The sequence below is a fragment of the Ovis aries genome, chromosome 6 (assembly GCF_016772045.2).
Source record: "Ovis aries strain OAR_USU_Benz2616 breed Rambouillet chromosome 6, ARS-UI_Ramb_v3.0, whole genome shotgun sequence".
NCBI classification, from domain to species: domain Eukaryota; kingdom Metazoa; phylum Chordata; class Mammalia; order Artiodactyla; family Bovidae; genus Ovis; species Ovis aries.
Window position 1 is genome coordinate 59,695,535 of NC_056059.1, and position 20,077 is coordinate 59,715,611.

At 37.4% G+C, this 20,077-nt stretch overlaps 1 protein-coding gene across 3 annotated transcripts in view; it reads right to left on the reverse strand.

Annotated features, from left to right (window-relative positions):
* The window catches only part of PDS5A (PDS5 cohesin associated factor A), a 128,044-nt gene that overhangs the window by 80,862 nt on the left and 27,105 nt on the right, over positions 1–20,077 (reverse strand). For all 3 annotated transcript variants that reach the window (XM_015096447.3, XM_042251323.2, XM_042251324.2), the window contains exons 3-5: positions 5,422–5,625; positions 4,294–4,380; positions 3,762–3,859 (exon numbers count right to left, since the gene is read on the reverse strand). In XM_015096447.3, the coding sequence (XP_014951933.1) occupies positions 3,762–3,859; positions 4,294–4,380; positions 5,422–5,625 (389 nt within the window). The remainder of the gene's footprint in view (positions 1–3,761; positions 3,860–4,293; positions 4,381–5,421; positions 5,626–20,077) is intronic.

A 20,077-nucleotide genomic window follows, 5' to 3' on the forward strand; every position in this document is an offset into this window, starting at 1 on the left:
CTGCCACTAGAAGTTTTAGTTCAACAATACTGAAAATCCAAAGTCTCATGTAAAATGCTACCAGAACTCATGACTTAAGATTCTGAAAAAGTCATCCTGCTGTCTCTCAAAGAATTTCAAACAAACAAATGAAAAATCAACAAGGTATAAAGCCAGAATCAGTTTTAGTCCTGCTTCCTTAGCTAGTGCAGAGTCAAGGGCAGGCTTTCTCAATAAATATGTCTAGTGCTGGTATAAACTTACCCAAAAAGACTGGCTCCAAAAATTGTTAAGTCAAGAGAATATCTAGGCTTCTCCCTCTCTGACTGCATCTTAACTAAAGACTTGACCTGTTCGTTTTCACGTTTATCAGAATGTACACGCGAAGACAAATCAAGAAAATGATATAACTTAGTTGTACTACTACAGACAAAGGGAAGTTTAAATTAAGACTAACCTAAATGTTATTATCATTTATGTATCTCTTATCTGTAGTTTTTTAAAAATAAGCTTGAAATAATGTATAATACACTTGTTGGGCACCTAGTGGTAAAATCAAAGATCAAAATTTTAAAGTTAGTGAAAAATTGTCCTATTGTTAGATTCACAGTTTTCTACAACTTTTAGAAAAATACTCTCTCTCAAATATCTTGCTTACTAAAGGCCAAGACTGTGCAAAAATCAACTATATAGGAGGATGTGTGTGTGTGTGTGGTGGGGGGAGGTAGGCAGTAAAGAACAGAGATACTCAGCTTGATACAAAAAAACGAAGAGAGTATTTAGGTCTCAGATCCATATCATTTGTGAACAGGAAAGGAGAGAAGGAAAGAGAAATGAAACAGACTTAAAAATTATTTCCATTAGTTTCAGCCAAGATTCAATAGCAGGATTTACTCTTCTACCTGAAACAGTTAAAAAAAAATAAACAAAATACATGAAAACATATCAGACCCTATACACATGCTGCTGAAAGAAGGGAAGCTTACTTTTTCTACCTATAAAAGTTTCCAGGCTTCAGTACAGGAAGAGAAGATCCTAATGGTTTTTCTGGGTCTGGAAAGACTACAGTTTGCAGGGCAGAATACCAGAGGGGAGAGAACTACTCAAGAGAGCAAGCTCACAGAGACTACCCGAGTCTTCAGGTACTTAGTGATTAGCATAGGCTGGTGAAGACATCTCTTGAGTTTGGGGAAGGAAACACCTGAAAGGAGCAGAAGGAATAATCCCTGGAATTCACACAGGTCATACAATGTGTGTGTTTCAACTACAGTGGAAAATCTTACAACTCACAAGGTATCTAGTAATCAGAAGTGTAAGCCCACATATCCAAGCAGCTCTGTGAGTTCTAAGCACAGCAAACAGAAAGAAAACTCCACTGTGAGACATCATAATTGAATTGTTTAAAAGCAGCAATACAGAGAAAACCTTAAGTGGGTAGAGAAAAAGAAGATACATTATTAACAGAGAAACAAAGATTTAAAATGACAAAAACTTATCATTTTAAAAAGTGTAAGCCAGAAAAAGAGGAACATCTTTAAAAGTACTGAGACAAAAAAGAAGAGAGGAAAAGTATTAACATAATATTCATACCATGAATATAACTTTCAAAAATGAAGGTGGAATATGGATTTTTTCAGACACAGAAAAACTGAAAGAATTCCATCAGCAGTAGACTTGAACTATAGGAAATGTTAAAGGAAGTCTTTCAGACTAAAGTAAAATAATGCAAGACGGAAATCTGCATATATACAAAGGAATGAAGAACACCAGATATATGGTAAATGTGTCAATAAATACAAATCAATAAATTCCTCTTTCAAAAGGCAAGTCTTATTTTACTGATTTACCTCACTGTGATTTTTTTCAATTAAAGAATTAGGTCAAGAATAAATTTAGATCTTTAGATTCAGAAAAGAAAAATATTAAAAGGATCAAAGAAAGCATGTGTATGTAAAAATAATAGAAGAAAAAAGTATAACCGCACAATATTAAGTGGACTTAAGTGGACAGTCAAGGTAACAAAATGGGCAGGATAACAACTCAGGCGTTTCTTTATCATTTTGTTGGTAATTTTAATATTAAAAGTTACAAATATGTGGCAGAAAGCAAACAATGGCCACAAACTGTTCCCATCTCTGTATGTACATGTCTTTAAAATGCTACTCCTCCCAACAAAATAGGAGTCTATTTAACCAACCTTTGAATCTGGGTTTGCCTATGTGCCTTGCTTGGCCAATGAATTAAAAGTAAATATGAAGTGTGCTGAGGTTTTAAAAAGTGCTTCTGTGGTGGGGTGTGCCCTTCTTGCAATTTCTGAAACTGAGTCAGCATATGAAGAGACCTGGATTAGCCTGCTGGATGATGACAGAGTGACATGTGACCCAGCTGTCCTACTACATCAGCCAGTTTGCCAGATGTTCTGCTGCTGCTGCTGCTAAGTCGCTTCAGTCGTGTCTGACTCTGTGCGACCCCATGGGCGGCAGCCCACCAGGCTCCCCTGTCCCTGGGATTCTCCAGGCAAGAACACTGGAGTTGGTTGCCATTTCCTTTTCCAATGCATGAAAGTGAAAAATGAAAGTGAAGTCTCTCAGTCGGGTCTGACTCTTAGCGACCCCGTGGACTGCAGCCTACCAGGCTCCTCCATCCATGGGATTTTCCAGGCAAGAGTACTGGAGTGGGGTGCCACTGCCTTCTTCAAGATGTTCTGCTAACTGACTGTAAATACAGGAGCAAGTCCAGCCCTGACAAAATGAACTACCAAGCCGAATCATGAGCTAAATAAACTGGAGTATGTTTTAAACTATCAAGTTGTGGGTTGCTTTGTTATGAAGCAAAAGCTAACCAACACAAAGGTATAGTTTATACATTCTATCATTCATTTAAGGGCCTTCAGTTAGTTGTCGCAGGAAGTTTTTTCTCATGCAATCTTTTTATAAGCTTCTATCACTAGACTAGGTTGGTCCAGTTTATCCCAGGTTATATTCTCTCCCTACCATTCTAGCTAAGGAAAAGAAAAATATGTAATAGCATTCATTAGAAACCTACAGAAAACTTCAGAAATGTGCTATTCAATACTGAAGTTGCTATGCAATGGCCATTTGGCTACTGCCCTACGGAAGTCTGGATAGAGCCACATGTTGAAATAATAATAATGCTTTCTGGAAACACTGAAATAAAATATATTATTTAAATAAATTTCATTTGTTTCATGTTACCTTTCTTAATGTGGCTATTAGAAAATTTAAAATATATTTGAGATATATTGCTTGTATATAATGTAATGCTACAGAACACATCTCATAACAATGCTTGGTTTACTAAAACACACACACACACACCAGGATGAAGCATTGGACTGAAATCTCACACACACACCCCCACCCACTGGATTAAAATCTCACACATACACACACACCAAGATCAAGCACTAGAATGAAATCACATATATACACACACACGATGAAGTACTGGACTGAAATCACATACACCCACCAAGATAAAGCACTGGACTGAAATCTGGTGGGCTACAGTCCATGGGGTCGCAAAGAATCAGACATGACTCAGTGACTAAACAACATACAATTGATACCATAACTTAAAACGTCACTATAAAGACAAAGAGAGTTTTCAGACAACAGAATTATTTTCCTCTTTACCTTAAGTCTTCTAAGGAAAACATTTCCTTTTACCTAAAAGATCTTAGTGTAAATACACAGTACATAACAATTCAATATGCACAGCAAGAAAAAGAGACAAACAGAAAAGCTTAAAAAATAACTTACTTGATCACTGAGAAGAGAGTCCTAAAAAGCTGAATAAAAATTTCATTGCAATCTTCCAATTCAAAGCAGATGTTATATGATTTAACCCACGCTAAATTCTTAAATAAATAAACAAATAAAATTATTCACACATACAGAGAATAGTTATACAAAAGTAGGCTCATTAATAAAATTTAATTTTTAGAATTAGAAATCTATATTAAAGCTTATAACACCCCAACATATAAAACTACAATTGTTTCAGCAGTCATATACTCTGACCTTGATATATATACATACAAAATATTAACTGTAGTGAAAATTAATTCAGTTTAATCTCTTTTTGGATTATAAAAGAATGAAAATAAAGTCTCAATGTAACAGTTTTGCCCAAGGAATATGAAGATATGAAGAATGAAAAAACATATTGTAAATGATATTTTCTTAAGTGGGCTTTGTATAAAACAAACAAAATGATTCATTTTACATTAAAAAGTTACTATAAAGAATTTCCTACAACATAAAATAGTGATATTAAATTTAAAAATTTTACCTCTAATAAATAAAAGTATCTATTAAACTGCGGGCTCTTTGTATCCTCCAAACCTTTTAACTGTCTGGTAATAAACAAAAATATGTCCTGTTTCAAAAAATGATAAAATAAATTAATTTAGACACAAATACTTATTACTTTCACAATATCCTAACAGTCTATATATACATTCTCTATTAAAGACAACAATAAAAGAAAATTTTCCTTGGGACTAGCCTAGTCCATTACTCAAAATATCTGGAAAAGAGCAAATCATTTAAAATTACATCCTTTAGAAGCAAAGATAATTACTGCCACATATCTTTAGGCTCCCTCATTCTGAGAGAATCATAGGTTCTATGTCTTGTTACCCTTTCTTCTACTACAGAACTTCCACTTTATTCACCATCTTTATATTGTATCACGGTAATTATCTTCAGTTAATGTACTTGGATATGAAGTACTTCCATTACAATTCCCTAGATGTAAATAATAACTTTCAAGACCTATTTTTGAATTTGATGTGTGACTACAAAGTTGTGTGGAACAAAACCAATAATAGACTAGTCCAAGGGATTGTATTTTTCACAACAGTGCTCTATTTCTTAATAAGCTTTCTTTAGAAGTTTTAACCCCAAATAGTATCAATATGGAGTAACCTGATTTACGGGCTATCTGAAAGTATTCATGATATGAAAACAGTTTAAGAGATCAACTCAAAAGAGGAGCTCCTCAAACTTTTCAAACAAAGGCAGAACCATCAAGATGAGTATGCAGCTTTGCATATAAAGTAACTTTCAGGGGAAAATAGTCATTTGAATGTGTGAATTCTGTTATATAGTTGTTTTAAAAAGTGTCATTCATCCACCATCCCTTCAATTCAGTCTTCTGGCCTTTAAGATAGGTTATCCTGAAGGTCAGATATGAGCAGACAGGGACCGTTTTGACTGTATCTTTCAAATGTCTCATAAAAATACCAGTCATTTTATGGATATTCAATGAATATTAACTGAAAAAATAATTATTTTGTTTTTAGAACTTATGACATAATCTTCTTACGATGACAAGATGACTAAAATGAAACCTATGTTCCTAAGGGTATTAAGCTAAACTGTAAAAGAAGACCAATTTTGAAAAGGTTGTATTTACCTTAAGTTTATCATGGGAAGTATATGGAGCTTCTGGGGCATAGATTCGAAAGATGTCAGCCAAACAACATGCTACAAGGAGACGCACATCTTTATTGGGATTCCTGAGAAAAAATTCAGATGCCAGATGCAAGGCTAGTGGGAGATACTGCTGTTTTTCATCTTCTGAGTCCTGATCCATATCCATAAAAGTCTTTACTACCATCTGCAAAAACGTATAAAAGAAAAAAAGTCAACCCTTGATGTTTAGAAGCCAGTGAAAAAGTATATATATTTACTCATCTCCATTACAAAACAAACTAGCCATCAGTTACTATGTACATCTTCATTTAAGAATCTGAGTAAAGACCACAAGCATGGATAAGTACCAACATTTGGATTATTGACAGATGCATAATCTGCATTTGTACCACTTTTATGAAGAACTTAAGACTCTCATTATTAATGTTATATCTAGCTCAGGTAAAAATTTTATGGCTTGAGAGTTACCTGTCCAGTAGCCAAGAATCTGCCTTCCAACGCAGGGGATGTGAGTTCAATCCCTGGTCAGCAAACTGAGATCCCACATGCTGTGGGGCAACTAAGATAATGTGCTCCAACTACTGAGCCCTATGCACTCTAGAGCTTGTGTGTGAGTGCTAAGTCCCTTCAGTAGTTGACTCTTTGCAATCCCATGGACTGTAGCCTGCCAGCCTCCTCTGTCCATGGGAATCTCCAGGCAAGAATACTGGAGTGGGCTGCCCTGATCTCCATGGAATCTTCTGACTCAGGGACTGAACCTGGGTCTCCTGCACTGCTGGCAGATTCTTTACCCTCTGAGTCACCAGGGAAGCCCCTGGAGCTTCCTTTGTTACTCCATAACAAAGACCCAGCCCAGTGGGAAAAAAAAAAAAAAAGTTCATAGCTTCATGTGCATTCATGCTAAGCCACTTCAGTCCAACTCTTTGCAACCCTATGGACTGTAGCCCCCAGGCTCCTCTGTCCATGGAATTCTTTAGGCAAGAATACTAGAGTGGGTTGCCATGCCCTCCTCCAGGGGATCTTCCTGAGCCAGGGAACAAACCCAACTCTCTTTTGTCTCCTACACTGGCAGGTGGGTTCTTTACCACTAGTGCCACCTGAGAAGCCCTGGCAGCTTCATATGCATAAGCAAATCATTTGATATTTTGTAACATTTTCAATTATGTTTCTTTTACACTTATTATCAAAGCTGCCTTGACTTAGGCTCCTTAAACCTATTAAGTTTCACACTTTAATGGGTTTTGCAATTCACAATAGAAAGCACTAAAGAAATAAAAGGAAAAAATAAATATTTTTAGGCAGTTATATTTCTGATTAAAAGTCTTAATTATAAAATAAACTGTGGTCTTATTTATGGTTATAAAACTAACAAATGCACATTTCAGAATCACTCTAAAAGACAAAAAAAGTGTAATGAAAGAATACCATAAATTCTCAACTCCAGAAAATAATCACTATTTACATTTTTGTGTATTTTATGCTGGTCTTTTTTCTCCATAAAGATGGAAATAACCATATAGTCATTTCCTTTTCATTTATCCAATCACAACCGTTTCCTCATACCATCAAAAATGCTTCCTTAAATAAATCAGCCCTACCTAACGAGTAACCACTGTCAAATATTGAAGCTGTACCTCTATTTCTATTTTGACAAGACTTTTCATCATTTTTGTTTGCCTATGCTGGTTTTAGAAAAGGCAGAGGAACCAGAGATCAAATTGCCAACATCCACTGGATCATGGAAAAACAGAGTTCCAGAAAAACATCTATTTCTGCTTTATTGACTATGCCAAAGCCTTTGACTGTGTGAAACACAATAAACTGTGGAAAATTCTGAAAGAGATGGGAAAACCAGACCACCGGACCTGCCTCTTGAGAAACCAATATGCAGGTCAGGAAGCAACAGTTAGAACTGGACATGGAACAACAGACTGGTTCCAAATAGGAAAAGGTGTACGTCAAGGCTGTATATTGACACCCTGCTTATTTAACTTCTATGTAGAGTACATCATGAGAAACACTGGACTGGAAGAAACACAAGCTGGAATCAAGATTGGCGGGAGTAATATCAATAACCTCAGATATGCAGATGATACCACCCTTATGGCAGAAAGTGAAGAGAAGCTAAAAAGCCTCTTGATGAAAGTGAAAGAGGAGAGTGAAAAAGTTGGCTTAAAGCTCAACATTCAGAAAACGAAGATCATGGCATCTGGTCCCATCACTTCATGGGAAATAGACGGGGAAACAGTGGAAACAGTGTCAGACTTTATTTTTGGGGGCTCTAAAATCACCGCAGATGGTGACTGCAGCCATGAAATTAAAAGACGCTTACTCCTTGGAAGGAAAGTTATGACCAACCTAGATAGCATATTCAAAAGCAGAGACATTACTTTGCCGACTAACGTCCGTCTAGTCAAGGCTATGGTTTTTCCTGTGGTCATGTATGGATGTGAGAGTTGGACTATGAAGAAGGCTGAGCGCCGAAGAATTGATGCTTTGGAACTGTGGTGTTGGAGAAGACTCTTGAGAGTCCCTTGGACTGCAAGGAGATCCAACCAGTCCATTCTGAAGGAGATCAGCCCTGGGATTTCTTTGGAGGGAATGATGCTGAAGCTGAAACTCCAGTACTTTGGCCACCTCATGCGAAGAGTTGACTCATTGGAAAAGACTCTGATGCTGGGAGGGAGTAGGAGAAGGGGATGACCAAGGATGGGATGGCTGGATGGCATCACGGACTCGATGGACATAAGTCTGAGTGAACTCCGGGAGATGGTGATGGACAGGGAGGCCTGGCGTGCTGCGATTCATGGGGTCGCAAAGAGTCGGACACGACTGAGCGACTGAACTGAACTGATGCCCAGCATGCAGGATCTTAGTTCCCTGACGAGGGATAGAACCCTCATCCCTGTATGGGAAGGTGCATTCTCAACCACTGGATTACCAGGGAAGCCCCATTGTGCTCGGTTTTTTCGAAATACATTTTTTTTTCCCGTTATCTACTGAAGTGATACTTTCCTCCTAATTCTGTTACTAGAATAAATCCCACTGACTGGTTTTCTAATTACAATACAATTTCAATGTATCACATACACTGTCTTAAAATACAGACAGGTATAGTATAAGTGACTTAATCTGAAAAACAACACACAGGAGGATGACTGTAAATCACTATTTCTTACAAGTCTAAATACAAACATCAAGAATGGAATCAAAGAACTGAATTGGGTGATTTTGTTATACATGGCTTTGTGCTCATAAGAAGGGAGCAGTAAAAATGGGAACAGTCAATATCTGGAGAATACAGGAGCTCTCTGTACTAGTCTTGTAACTTTTCCAAGTTGGAATATATATCAAAAGGAAAAGCAAAAATTGAAAAGAATACATTTACCACAGGATATGGGACAAAATACTCATATCAATAGTTCAAATGAAACCTTAAGACTTGTCTTTAAAAAAAATTTAACAATGTTAAATGTTAATTGGGGGTGGGGAGGATGCATTATTCTTTTCCTGATTTTAAGAGATTTTTAGCTTGATCTAGAGATGTTACGGATAGAGAAATAAAATCACATGTATAAAGCATTCTAATCGTACTTTAAAAACTTTTAAATCAGAAATGTGTAAGGCATAGTGATTTACAGTTATCCACACTTGTGCTGTTTTTCCTAGGTTCAGCCATTCAGGTGATACTTGTCTCTATTTTATGACAGTGTGTGTGGTGCATTCCTTTCTGAAAGTTCTGAATCCTAGCCATTCCCAAGGACCAGAAGTTCTTTTTAAAATTATTATTTCTTATCACACTATTATTACTTCATCCAGAGCTTTATTTCTTCTGACATGTTTTGAAATATTTGTGTTTATTCCACTTGATTTTAACACAAATTAACATATAGCTGAGAAAAATGTTTCCCCAGTGTTAGAAATGATTTCTTTCACCTAACTTTTGTCAGGAGAAGAATTTTTAACTGTCTAACAGCTGTGTCCTTAATGATTAGAATAGGACTGGCACAAAGTAGGCATGCAAACTTTTTCCTTGTGGAAAGAACATTCAAATTCATTACCTGGAGAAAACCATAATTTGAAAAGACACATATAACCCCAATGTTTACTTAAGATCTATTTACAATAGTCAGGACATGGAAGCAACCTGAATGCCCATTGACAAAGGAATAAAGAAAGAAATGTGGTGTGTGCTTGCTTAGTTGCTCAGTGGTGTCCAACTCTTTGTGACCCTATGGACTATATAACCCACCAGGCTCCTCTGTCAATGGGATTTCCTAGGCAAGAACACTAGAGTGGATTGCCATTTCCTTCTCCAGGGCATCTTCCCAACACACGGATCAAACCTGTGTCTCCTGCTTGGCAGGCGGACTCTTTACCCCTGAGCCACCTAGAAAGCCCCCAAGAAATGTGGTACCTGTATACAACAGAATTATTACTCAGCCATAAAAAGGAATGAAATAATGCCATTTGCCATTTGCATGGATGAACTGAAGAGACAATCATAATGAGTAAAGTATGTCAGACAGAGAAAGACAAATACCATATAATATCGCTTAATATGTGGAAACTAATAAAATGGTATAGAAGAATCTGTTTACAAAAGGGAAATAGAGTCACAGATCTAGAAAACAATGTCATGGTTACCAAAGGGGAGAAGAGGGGTAAACGGAGAGATTGGAACTGACCTATACACACTACTGTGTATGAAACAGATAGATAATAAGGATCTACTGTGTAGCACAGGGAACTCTACTCAATACTTTGTAATGATCTAGTATAGGAAAAGAATCCAAAAAACAGTGGATTTATATCTAACTAATTCACTCTGCTACACAGCAGAAATGAACACACTGTAAATCAACTATATTCCAATTTAAAAAATTACTTAAAACACCAAACAACAAAGCAAATCATTAAGATTCAATAAAGATGAGAAGGAGGTACAAAAATGTTTGTTCTATTATTCTCTATGAGTGTTTGAAATATTACATAGTTGTAAGGACTCAATTTGATTAGGTAAAATGAACTTTGGTTTTTAAAGGGTTTGGGTTGCAAGTATCCAATAAGACTTGAGCTGCTTGGTGATTTTTCAGAAAAACTATTTCAACTGTGTTCCAACTTTGAGGTTCCCAGCAGCCCTGGTAGGGGCAACAAGACAAAGCGGGGGGCAGGTTGGAGGGGTCTCTTAGTTACTGCATCTGAGCAGCTGGCTTTTCAATAGCTTTATATATCAACCTACTGTTTCTGGGCCAAAAATCAGTGCCCCAGGCTACCTCACATAAATACTAGGAAGCTTTGGGGGCGAGGAGGGTCGGGAGTCTGGGATTAGTACTTGCAAACGACACAGAATGGATCGACAATAAGTCCTACTGTATGTATAGCACAGGGAGCTATAGTCAACACCCTGGGAATACAGGCACGTATAACCGAATCACTTCGCTGTACAGCAGAAATTAACACAAACTATTCTTAAATAAAATTTGTTATAATTCATGAAATGCCTTTTTAACATCTACTCTGATAATATATATTATGTATATTAAAAAAAATATGACCTATATGGCCCTACCATTCTGGCAAAAAACTTTATCAGTTCTAGATAAAGATCAGGTCAATCAGTATATAACATCTGTTGGCTAGAAATTTGTTCAGAATTCTTGAGTAAATATATTCTAAACACAGGTCTATAGCAGAGGTCACAACTCAAGGGGAGGGACATGCAAATAACCACTGGGGAGAAATGGAGAACACAGGCTCCATGCAAAGAGCTGGCTTCAGTTAATTGCTGTCAGGTGAGAATGCAGAACTAGTATAGAAAATCATCAGTTGATCAAGATACAACAAAATGTTAAGTGAAATCATCTGACTTGAGAATTTCAGCAACTCCAAAAAGTTCATACCATTGTGAGGGATAAGCAAAACATATCTATGTGGTCCTCAAATCAACAATATTCTGTTAGAAATATTTTAAAGGAAAAATGTCAGCACACAACCATATTTTCAGGTAGGCAAATTATTCTGAAAAGCTGATTCCACATTTCTTTTGCACTTAAATAGTTTTCTTTAGGTATAAAAACTATGAAGAAAATATTCAATAAACTGATTATTAAAATCCAGAGAACCTTCTAAATATTAATGAGGAGCTTTCACATTCTCCTAAGTTATAACACAGAAAATACCATTAAATTAACATTTTCCATACCAAAAAGTAATGGTAAAGATAGACCACTTTAGAATCTATGGGAAAAAAAAAAAAATTAGTTCCCAGTGGGATAAAAGTCAAAATTTAAAAGGAACATCTAAGAAACTTTTAAAAAATAGAGTATCTTTATGATCTTGAGTAGGAGGGATTTCTCAAGAAGGTAAAAAAGCACTAGCTATAGAATCTTTCCATAAAAGTAAAACTAATGTGCGTTCATCAGAAGATATCACTAAAAAGATCTAAAAACACATGCCAATGAATGAAAGCAGATATTTGTGACATGCATAACCAACAAAGAACCTATCTAGTATATATAAAGAACTCCTAGAATTCAGTAAAGAAAACAAACCCCAAGTGTAAAATGGAAAAATGACTAGGTAGACTAAGTACTTTTTGAAAAAAATCTCAGTCAGTATAATGGGGAGATTAAATCCTATTGACCAAAAAAATAAAATAAATCCTACTGACAGCCAGGCAAATGCAAAGTAAAATGTGGTAAGAGAACTGATGTTCAATAATACTCTGTTCTCTGAACTATGAATATGGTTTATGTCTTCACTGATTAAGGTTTTTCTCTTCCAGACTGACTGAATATTGGGACAATCACTGCATCCTTCTGGAAGGACATGCCATGTACTGCACCACACACCCTTTGCACACTTCTATCACAATGCTATGCTTCCTGCTTTCTTATTTGTCTCTGCCAGGGCTATGGCAGCACCTGATTTCTATGTCTTCAGCACGAGTTGGGCTTGGCGTATACTTCACAGTTTGTTGAGTGGAAAAGAAATACATTCCATCGTTACTGCATAGCTTTTAGTGCACTGGTTTTGTATATTTTGTCATTTTAACCATTTAACTTTTTCGGATGCTACTGTGAATTTTAACATCATTTCATTTTCCAACTGTTGGTTCCTAACACATACACATACAATCAATTTTTCTATACTAAGCCTTTCACACTACTACTCAGCTTTACTGGTTCTAGAGACTTGCTTATACATTTCTCAAGATTTTCTATAAATGCAGTATTGTTAACAAATAAGGACAGTTTTATTTTGTCTTCTCTCATCTGTGTGTCTTTTGTATCTTTTTCTCATTGTGCTAGCAAAACCACAGCAATATAGAGCAAAAGTGAGAGCAGACATTTTTGCCTCTTCTGAGATCTGAAAAAGAACATCGTCTTTCACCATTAAGTTATGTTAATGGGTTTCTGTAGATGTCTTATCAGGTTGAGAAAGTTCTATCTATCTTGTATTCCTAATATATTATTATTTTTTATGAAGAACATGTTGAATTTTTTTCAGACACTTCTATATCAAATGGGATGATAACACGGTCCTCCCAACTTACACTAGTGTTAATATGTTGAAATAAATTAATATCATATAGTAAACAAAATTTGCACTCCCAGGGATAAACCTGGCATGGTGGTCACTGTGTTTTGCATGTGTGCAATGCTTTGGGGTTTTTTTTTCCTTCTAGTTCTGGTTTGTTTTTTGTTTTGCTGGCTGGATCTCCTTTGCTAATATTTTGTTGTTTATTAAGGCTCTTGGTATGCTGCTGCCATGGGGTTGCAGAGAGTCTGACACAACTGAGCAACTGGACTGAAGTCTCTTGATACATAGATTTCTTTTCTAGTAATATGTTTTGTTTTGGTATCAAGGTAATATTGGCCATATAAAGTGAACTGGAAGTGTTCACTCTTCCTGTTTACTGAGTTTGTGTAGGACTAGTATGCTTTTTCCCTTCAGTGTTTAATAGAATTCATCAATGAAGTCATTTGAGTCTTTATTTGTGGAAAAGCTTTTAGTTGCAAATCTAGTTTCTAAAATCAGTATAAAGCTATCAGGTTTTCTATTTCACCTTAAGTCAGTTTTAGTAGTTTGCATTTTTTCCAGAAATATATCTACTTCATTTAGGATACAGAATCTACTAGCATAAATTGGCTTATATTATGCCTTTTTTATCCTTTTAATGTTTATAAAATCTATATGAAGTCTCTTCTTTTTTCACTAATGTTGCTAATTTTTGTCTTTTTTTTCCTTGAGTGTTCTAACATAGTGGTCTCAAGGAGTTTCCTAGGTGGCATAAGTGGTAAAGAACCCGCCTGTCAATGCACATAAGAGATGTGGGTTCAATCCCTCAGCCGGGATGATTCCCTAGAGGAAGGCATGGCAACCCATTCCAGTATTCTTGCCTGGAGAATCCTCATGGACTGAGAAGCCTGGTGGGCTACAGTTCACAGGTTCGCAAAGAGTGGGACACAACTGAAGTGACAGCACGTATGGAGTGGTCTCAAAGAGGAATGAATTTGCCACACATCTCCAGGGTATATGTGCCAACGTCTGGAGACATTTTTAGTTGTCACAACTGGGAGAAGGGGTTCTACTGGCATTGAGGGGTAAACACCAAGGATATAGCCAAACATCATACAACATATAAGACAGCTCCCCATAACATTTATCAGCCTGAAAGGGTCAACATAGGCAAAGTTGAGAAACCTTATCAAACAAAAGGTTTTGTCAATTTTACTATCTTTTCAAAGAACTAATTTTTGGTATTATTAGTTTATTGTTTGCACATTTTCTGTTTGACTGATTTCCATTTTTACCCTTTACTATGTCCTGCTCTCTACTTTCTTTAGGTTTAATCTCCTGTCTTTTTCTAGGCTCTTGGGGTAGAAGCTTACAACTGATTCTAGACTGTTCTTTTCTAATATAAACATTTAAAAGCTTATGGAAATAAATTTCTCAATAAGCACTGCTACGAAGTTCAAAATATTTTCTAATTTTCCTTGCGATTCCTTCTTTTATTCATATATTATGCAGAAATACACTAATTTCCAAATATTTGGGTTATTTTCTGGATATCTTTTCTTATTAATTTCCCATCTAACTCCTTGTGATCATATATCCCTGTATGAAATAGGAATTGTATTAAATGTATTGATATTTGTTTAATGTCCCACCACATGGGACAGTGACTGTAGCCATGAAATTAAAAGACGCTTGCTCTCTGGAAGAAAAGCTATGACAAACCTGGTTACTGTCTTAAAACACAGAGTTGTCACTTTGCCAACAAAGGTCCACATAATCAAAAATATGATTTTTCCAACAGTCATGTATGGATGCGAGAGCTGGACCATCAAGAAGGCTGAGTGCCAAAGAATTGTTGCTTTCGAACTGTGGTGCTGGAGAAGACACTTGAGAGTCCCTTGGACAGCAAGGAGATCAAACCAGTCAATCCTAAAGGAAATCAACCCGGAATATTCATTGGAAGGGCTGATGATGAACCTCCAAAACTTTAGCTACCCGATGTGAAGAGTCGACTCACTGGAAAAGACCCGGATGCTGAGAAAGATAGAGGGCAGGAGGAGAAGCAGGCAACAAAGAAGGAGATGGCTGGATAGCATCATTGATTCAATGGGTACAAATTTGAGCAAACTCTGGGAGACGGTCAAAGGCTTTGGCATAATCAACAGAGCAGCAGCAGATGGTTTTCTGGAACTCTCTTTTTCGATGATCCAGCAGATGTTGGCAATTTGATTTCTGGTTCCTCTGCCTTTTGTAAAACCAGCATGAACATCTGGAAATTCATGGTTCACACACTGCTGAAGCCTGGCTTGGAGAACTTTGAGCATTACTTTGAGCATTCTTTGGTATTGCCTTTCTTTCGGACTGGAATGAAAACTGACCTTTTCCAATCCTGTGGCCACTGCTGAGTTTTCTGAATTTGCTGGCATATTGAGTGCAGCACTTTCACGATTTGAAATTGCTCAACTGGAATTCCATCACCTCCACTAGCTTTGTTCATAGTGATGCTTCCTAAGGCCCACTTGACTTTGCACTCCAGGATTTCTGGCTCTAGGTGAGTGATCACACCATCGAGATTATCTGGGTTATGAAGATCTTTTTTGTATAGTTCTTCTGTGTATTCTTGCCACCTCTTCTTAATATCTTCTGCTTCTGTTAGGTCCCTACCATTTCTGTCCTTTATCGAGCCCATCTTTGCATGAAATGTTCCCTTGGTATCTCTAACTTTCTTGAAGAGATCTCTAGTCTTTCCCATTCTGTTGTTTTCCTCTATTTCTTTGCACTGATCACCGAGGAAGGCTTTCTTATCTCTCCTTACTATTCTTTGGAACTCTGCATTCAAATAGGTATATCTTTCCTTTTCTCCCTGCCTTTCACTTCTCTTCTTTTCTCAGCTATTTGTAAGGCTTCCTCAGACAACATCTTGCCTTTCTGCATTTCTTATTCTTGGAGATGGTCTTGATCACGTCCTCCTGTACAATGTCATGAACCTCCGTCCCATCCATAGTTCTTCAGGCACTCTATCAGATCTAATCCCTTGAATCTATTTGTCATTTGCACTGTATAATCACAAGGAATTTGATTTAGGTCATACTTGGTCTAGTGGTTTTCCCTACTTTCTTCAATTTAAGTCTGAATTTAGCAATTAGGAGTTCATAATCTGAGCCACAGTCAGCTCCCAGTCTTGTTTTTGCTGACTATATATAACTTCTCCATCTTTGGCTGCAAAGAACACAATCAATCTTATTCTGGTATTGACCATCTGGTGATGTCCATATGTAGAGCCTTCTCTTGTGTTGTTGGAAGAGGGTGTCCACTGAGAGTCCCTTGGACAGCAAGGAGGTCCAACCAGACCATCCTAAAGGAAATAAGTCCTGAATATTCATTGGAAGGACTGCTGCTGAAGCTGAAACTTCAATACTTTGGCTACCTGATGCAAAGAACTGATTCATCTGAAAAGACCTTGACGCTGGGAAAGATTGAAGGCAGGAGGAGAAAGGGACGACAGAGGATGAGATGGCCGGATGGCATCACCAACTCACTGGATGAGTTAGAGTTAACTATAGGAATTGGTGATGGACAGGGAAGCCTAGTGTGCTATAGTCCATGGGGTCGCAGAGTCAGACACGACTGAGCAACTGAAGTGAACTGAACTGGGAGATAGTGAAGGGCAGGGAAACCTGGCGTGCTGCAGTCCACTTGGTTACAAGGAGTTGGACACAACTTAGTGACTGAACAACAAAACTGTATGTATTAACAAATATGAAATGTTATATTTATTTCCACTCTTCACTCTAGTCAAACTAGGTTTATTCATTATCTTTGAAAAGCATCCTGAGCAGCTTCAGTTTTACAAAGAAAAGAGAGCTAAACACGTGGTGAAAAAAATATGTTAAATGTCATAGAACTGCTTCTACCCCTCTCTACTCTTATTAAAATCTTCCTGTTGTTGTTCACTCAGTTGTCTTATCTGCTCTTAGAAGTACTGGACCAAATTCTACTTCTTCTTGAAGCCCTGCTTGACCAGCCTAGAATGAAAGGATTGCTGACTGCTTTGAACTGAAAACATGGTACCAATTACAAAGCAAGTATCTTACAGTGTCTTCTTGCTGCAGTTATTAGTAAATAAATCATGTGTCCTTAAGAAGACTGTGATCTGCAGATGTGTATAACGGACTTTTGGACTCAAGAGGGAGAGGGAGAGGGTGGGATGATTTGGGAAAATGGCATTCTAACATGTATACTATCATGTAAGAATTGAATCGCCAGTCTATGTCTGACGCAGGATACAGCATGCTTGGGGCTGGTGCATGGGGATGACCCAGAGAGACGTTATGGGGAGGAAGGTGGGAGGGGGGTTCATGTTTAGATGTAAGAATTAAAGATTTTAAAATTAAAAAAAAAAAAAAAGATTGTGATCTGCTAAGGGCTCTACATTTTCTACATTTGTCTTTAAACTAAGATAAATGCCTATTTTCTGAAGGAATGAACTCTATTAGTGTAATTTTTTTTACATGCTTTAGACTTCAGTGGCTGATCAAGTTTGTGAACAGAAATCTCTCTAAAATTCTGATTTGTCAATAGCTATGTTATTTAAAATCCTAAAAGATGATGCTGTGAAAGTACACTCAATATGCAAGCAAATTTGGGAAACTCAGCTCTGGCTACAGGACTAGAAAAGGTCAGCTTTCATTCCAATCCCAAAGAAGGGCAATGCCAAACTATGTTCAAACTACCGTAAGTTGCACTCATTTCACATGCTATCAGTCATGCTCAAAATCCTATGCTTCAACAGTACGTGAACAGAGAACTTCCAAATGTATAAGCTGGATTTAGAAAAAGCAGGGGAAACAGAGATCAAATTGCCAAGGTCCGCTGGATCATAGAGAAAGCATGGGAATTCCAGAAAAACATCTACTTCTGCTTCATTGACTATGCTAAAACCTTTGACTGTGTGGATCACAACGGCAAAACTCTTAAAGAGATGGGAATACCAGACCAACTTACCTGTCTCCTGAGAAACCTGTATGTGGGTCAAGAAGCAACAGTTAGAACCAGACAGGAAACAAGGGACTGGTTCGAAATTGGGAAAGGAGTACCTCAAGACTGTATATAGTCACCCTGCTTATTTAACTTACATGCAGAGTACATCATGCAAAATGTCAGGTTGGATGAATTATAAGCTGGAATCAAGATTTCCCAGAGAAATTATCAACAACCTCAGATATGCAGATAGTAACACTCTAATGGCAGAAAGCAAAGAGCAACTAAAGAGCCTTTTGATAAAGGTGAAAGAGGTTATCGAAAAAGCTGGCTTAAAATTCAACATTACAAAAATTAAGATCATGGCACCCAGTTCCATCACTTCATGGCAAAAGGGAAGTAGGGAAGTCGCTCAGTTGTGTTCGACTCTTTGTGACCCCATGGACTGTAGCCCACCATGCTCCTCCATCCATGGGATTCTCCAGGCACGAGTACTGGAGTGGGTTGCCATTTCCTTCTCCATCAGGGCAAACCAATGGAAAAAAATGGAAACAGTGGCAGATTTTATTTTCCTGGGCTCCAAAATCACTGCGGATGGTGACTGCAGCCATGAAATTAAAAGATGCTTACTCCTTGGAATAAAAGCTATGACAAACCTAGTTAGTGTATTAAAAAGCAGAGACATCACTTTGCTGACAAGGGTCCATACAGTCAAAGCTATGACTTTTCCAGCAGTCATGCATGCATGTGAGAGTTGGGCCATGCATAGAAGGCAGAATGCTGAAGAACTCATGTTTTTGGACTGTGGTGCTGAGAAGATTATTGAGAGTCCCTTGGACTATAAGGAGATAAAACTTGACAGTCCTAAAGGAAATCAACCCTGAATATTCATTGGAAGGACTGATGCTGAAGTTCTAATACTTTGGCTATCTGATGTGAAGAGTCAACTTATTGGAAAAGACTCTGATGCTGGGCAAGATTGAGGGTGGGAGGAGAAGGTGACAGAGGATGAGATGGTTGGATGGCACCACTGACTCAATGGACAAGAGTTTGAGCAAACTCTGAGAGATAGTGAAGGACAGGGAAGCCTGACATGCTGCAGTCCATGGCGTTGCAGAGTTGGACATGACTTACTGACTAAACTACATCATTGCAATCAATACACATTTCAAGATTAAGTGCTAATATTAAGATAAGACAAAAAATTAAAAATAGAACTATCATGTGATCCAGCAACTTCATTTCTGGGTTTTTATCCGAAGAAAATAAGAACACTAACTTGAAAAGATATATGCACCCCCATGTTCACAGCAACTTTACTTATAACAGCCAATGTGGAAACAACGTAAACGTCCCTTGATGGATGTATGGCTAAAGATTCTACAGCAAGAGAAGGAGAAAGAGTGTGTGTGTATTATAACACAGTATTATTCAGCCATAAGAAAAGAATGAGATCTTGCCATGTCTAACAACATGTATGGACTTAGAGGACTTAGTCTTTTAACGCACTGATGGATTAAAGCTAAGTGAGAGAAGTCAGATCTCTCTTTATGTGTCAAATCCAAAAACCAAATAAATAATAAACACAGGGCATCAATTCAATTTTAACAAACTGAATTACTCTATGAAAAAAAACCCTCAATAACCTATTTTCCAATAAACCAACAGAGACTACCTGAAGATACAATTCGTTTTGTTAGTCATACATTTAGTCAAGGTCAGTATTCTTTACTGAGACAAGGTTATTATTTCATACCTGAATTGTGGGGCATACAAAAGTTAGATGCTACTCATTTTGCTATACTCATCCTGAAAGCATAACCAAGTTATATTCTAAAGACTCAGTCTATCAACCTCAAACCATTTAACAAGCATACACTACAAAACTACACTTTACATAGATCTGAAAGTTTCTGAATTACAAGAAATGTTTCACTCCATTTATTCCCACCTTGAAGACAACTCGGTACTATTAAGAGTTCTAAAAATACCCTGGATGCTGCTGCTGCTAAGTTGCTTCAGTCGTGTCCGACTCTGTGCGACCCCATTGATGGCAGCCCACCAGGCTCCCCCATCCCTGGGATTCTCTAGGCAAGAACACTGGAGTGGGTTGCCATTTCCTTCTCCAGTGC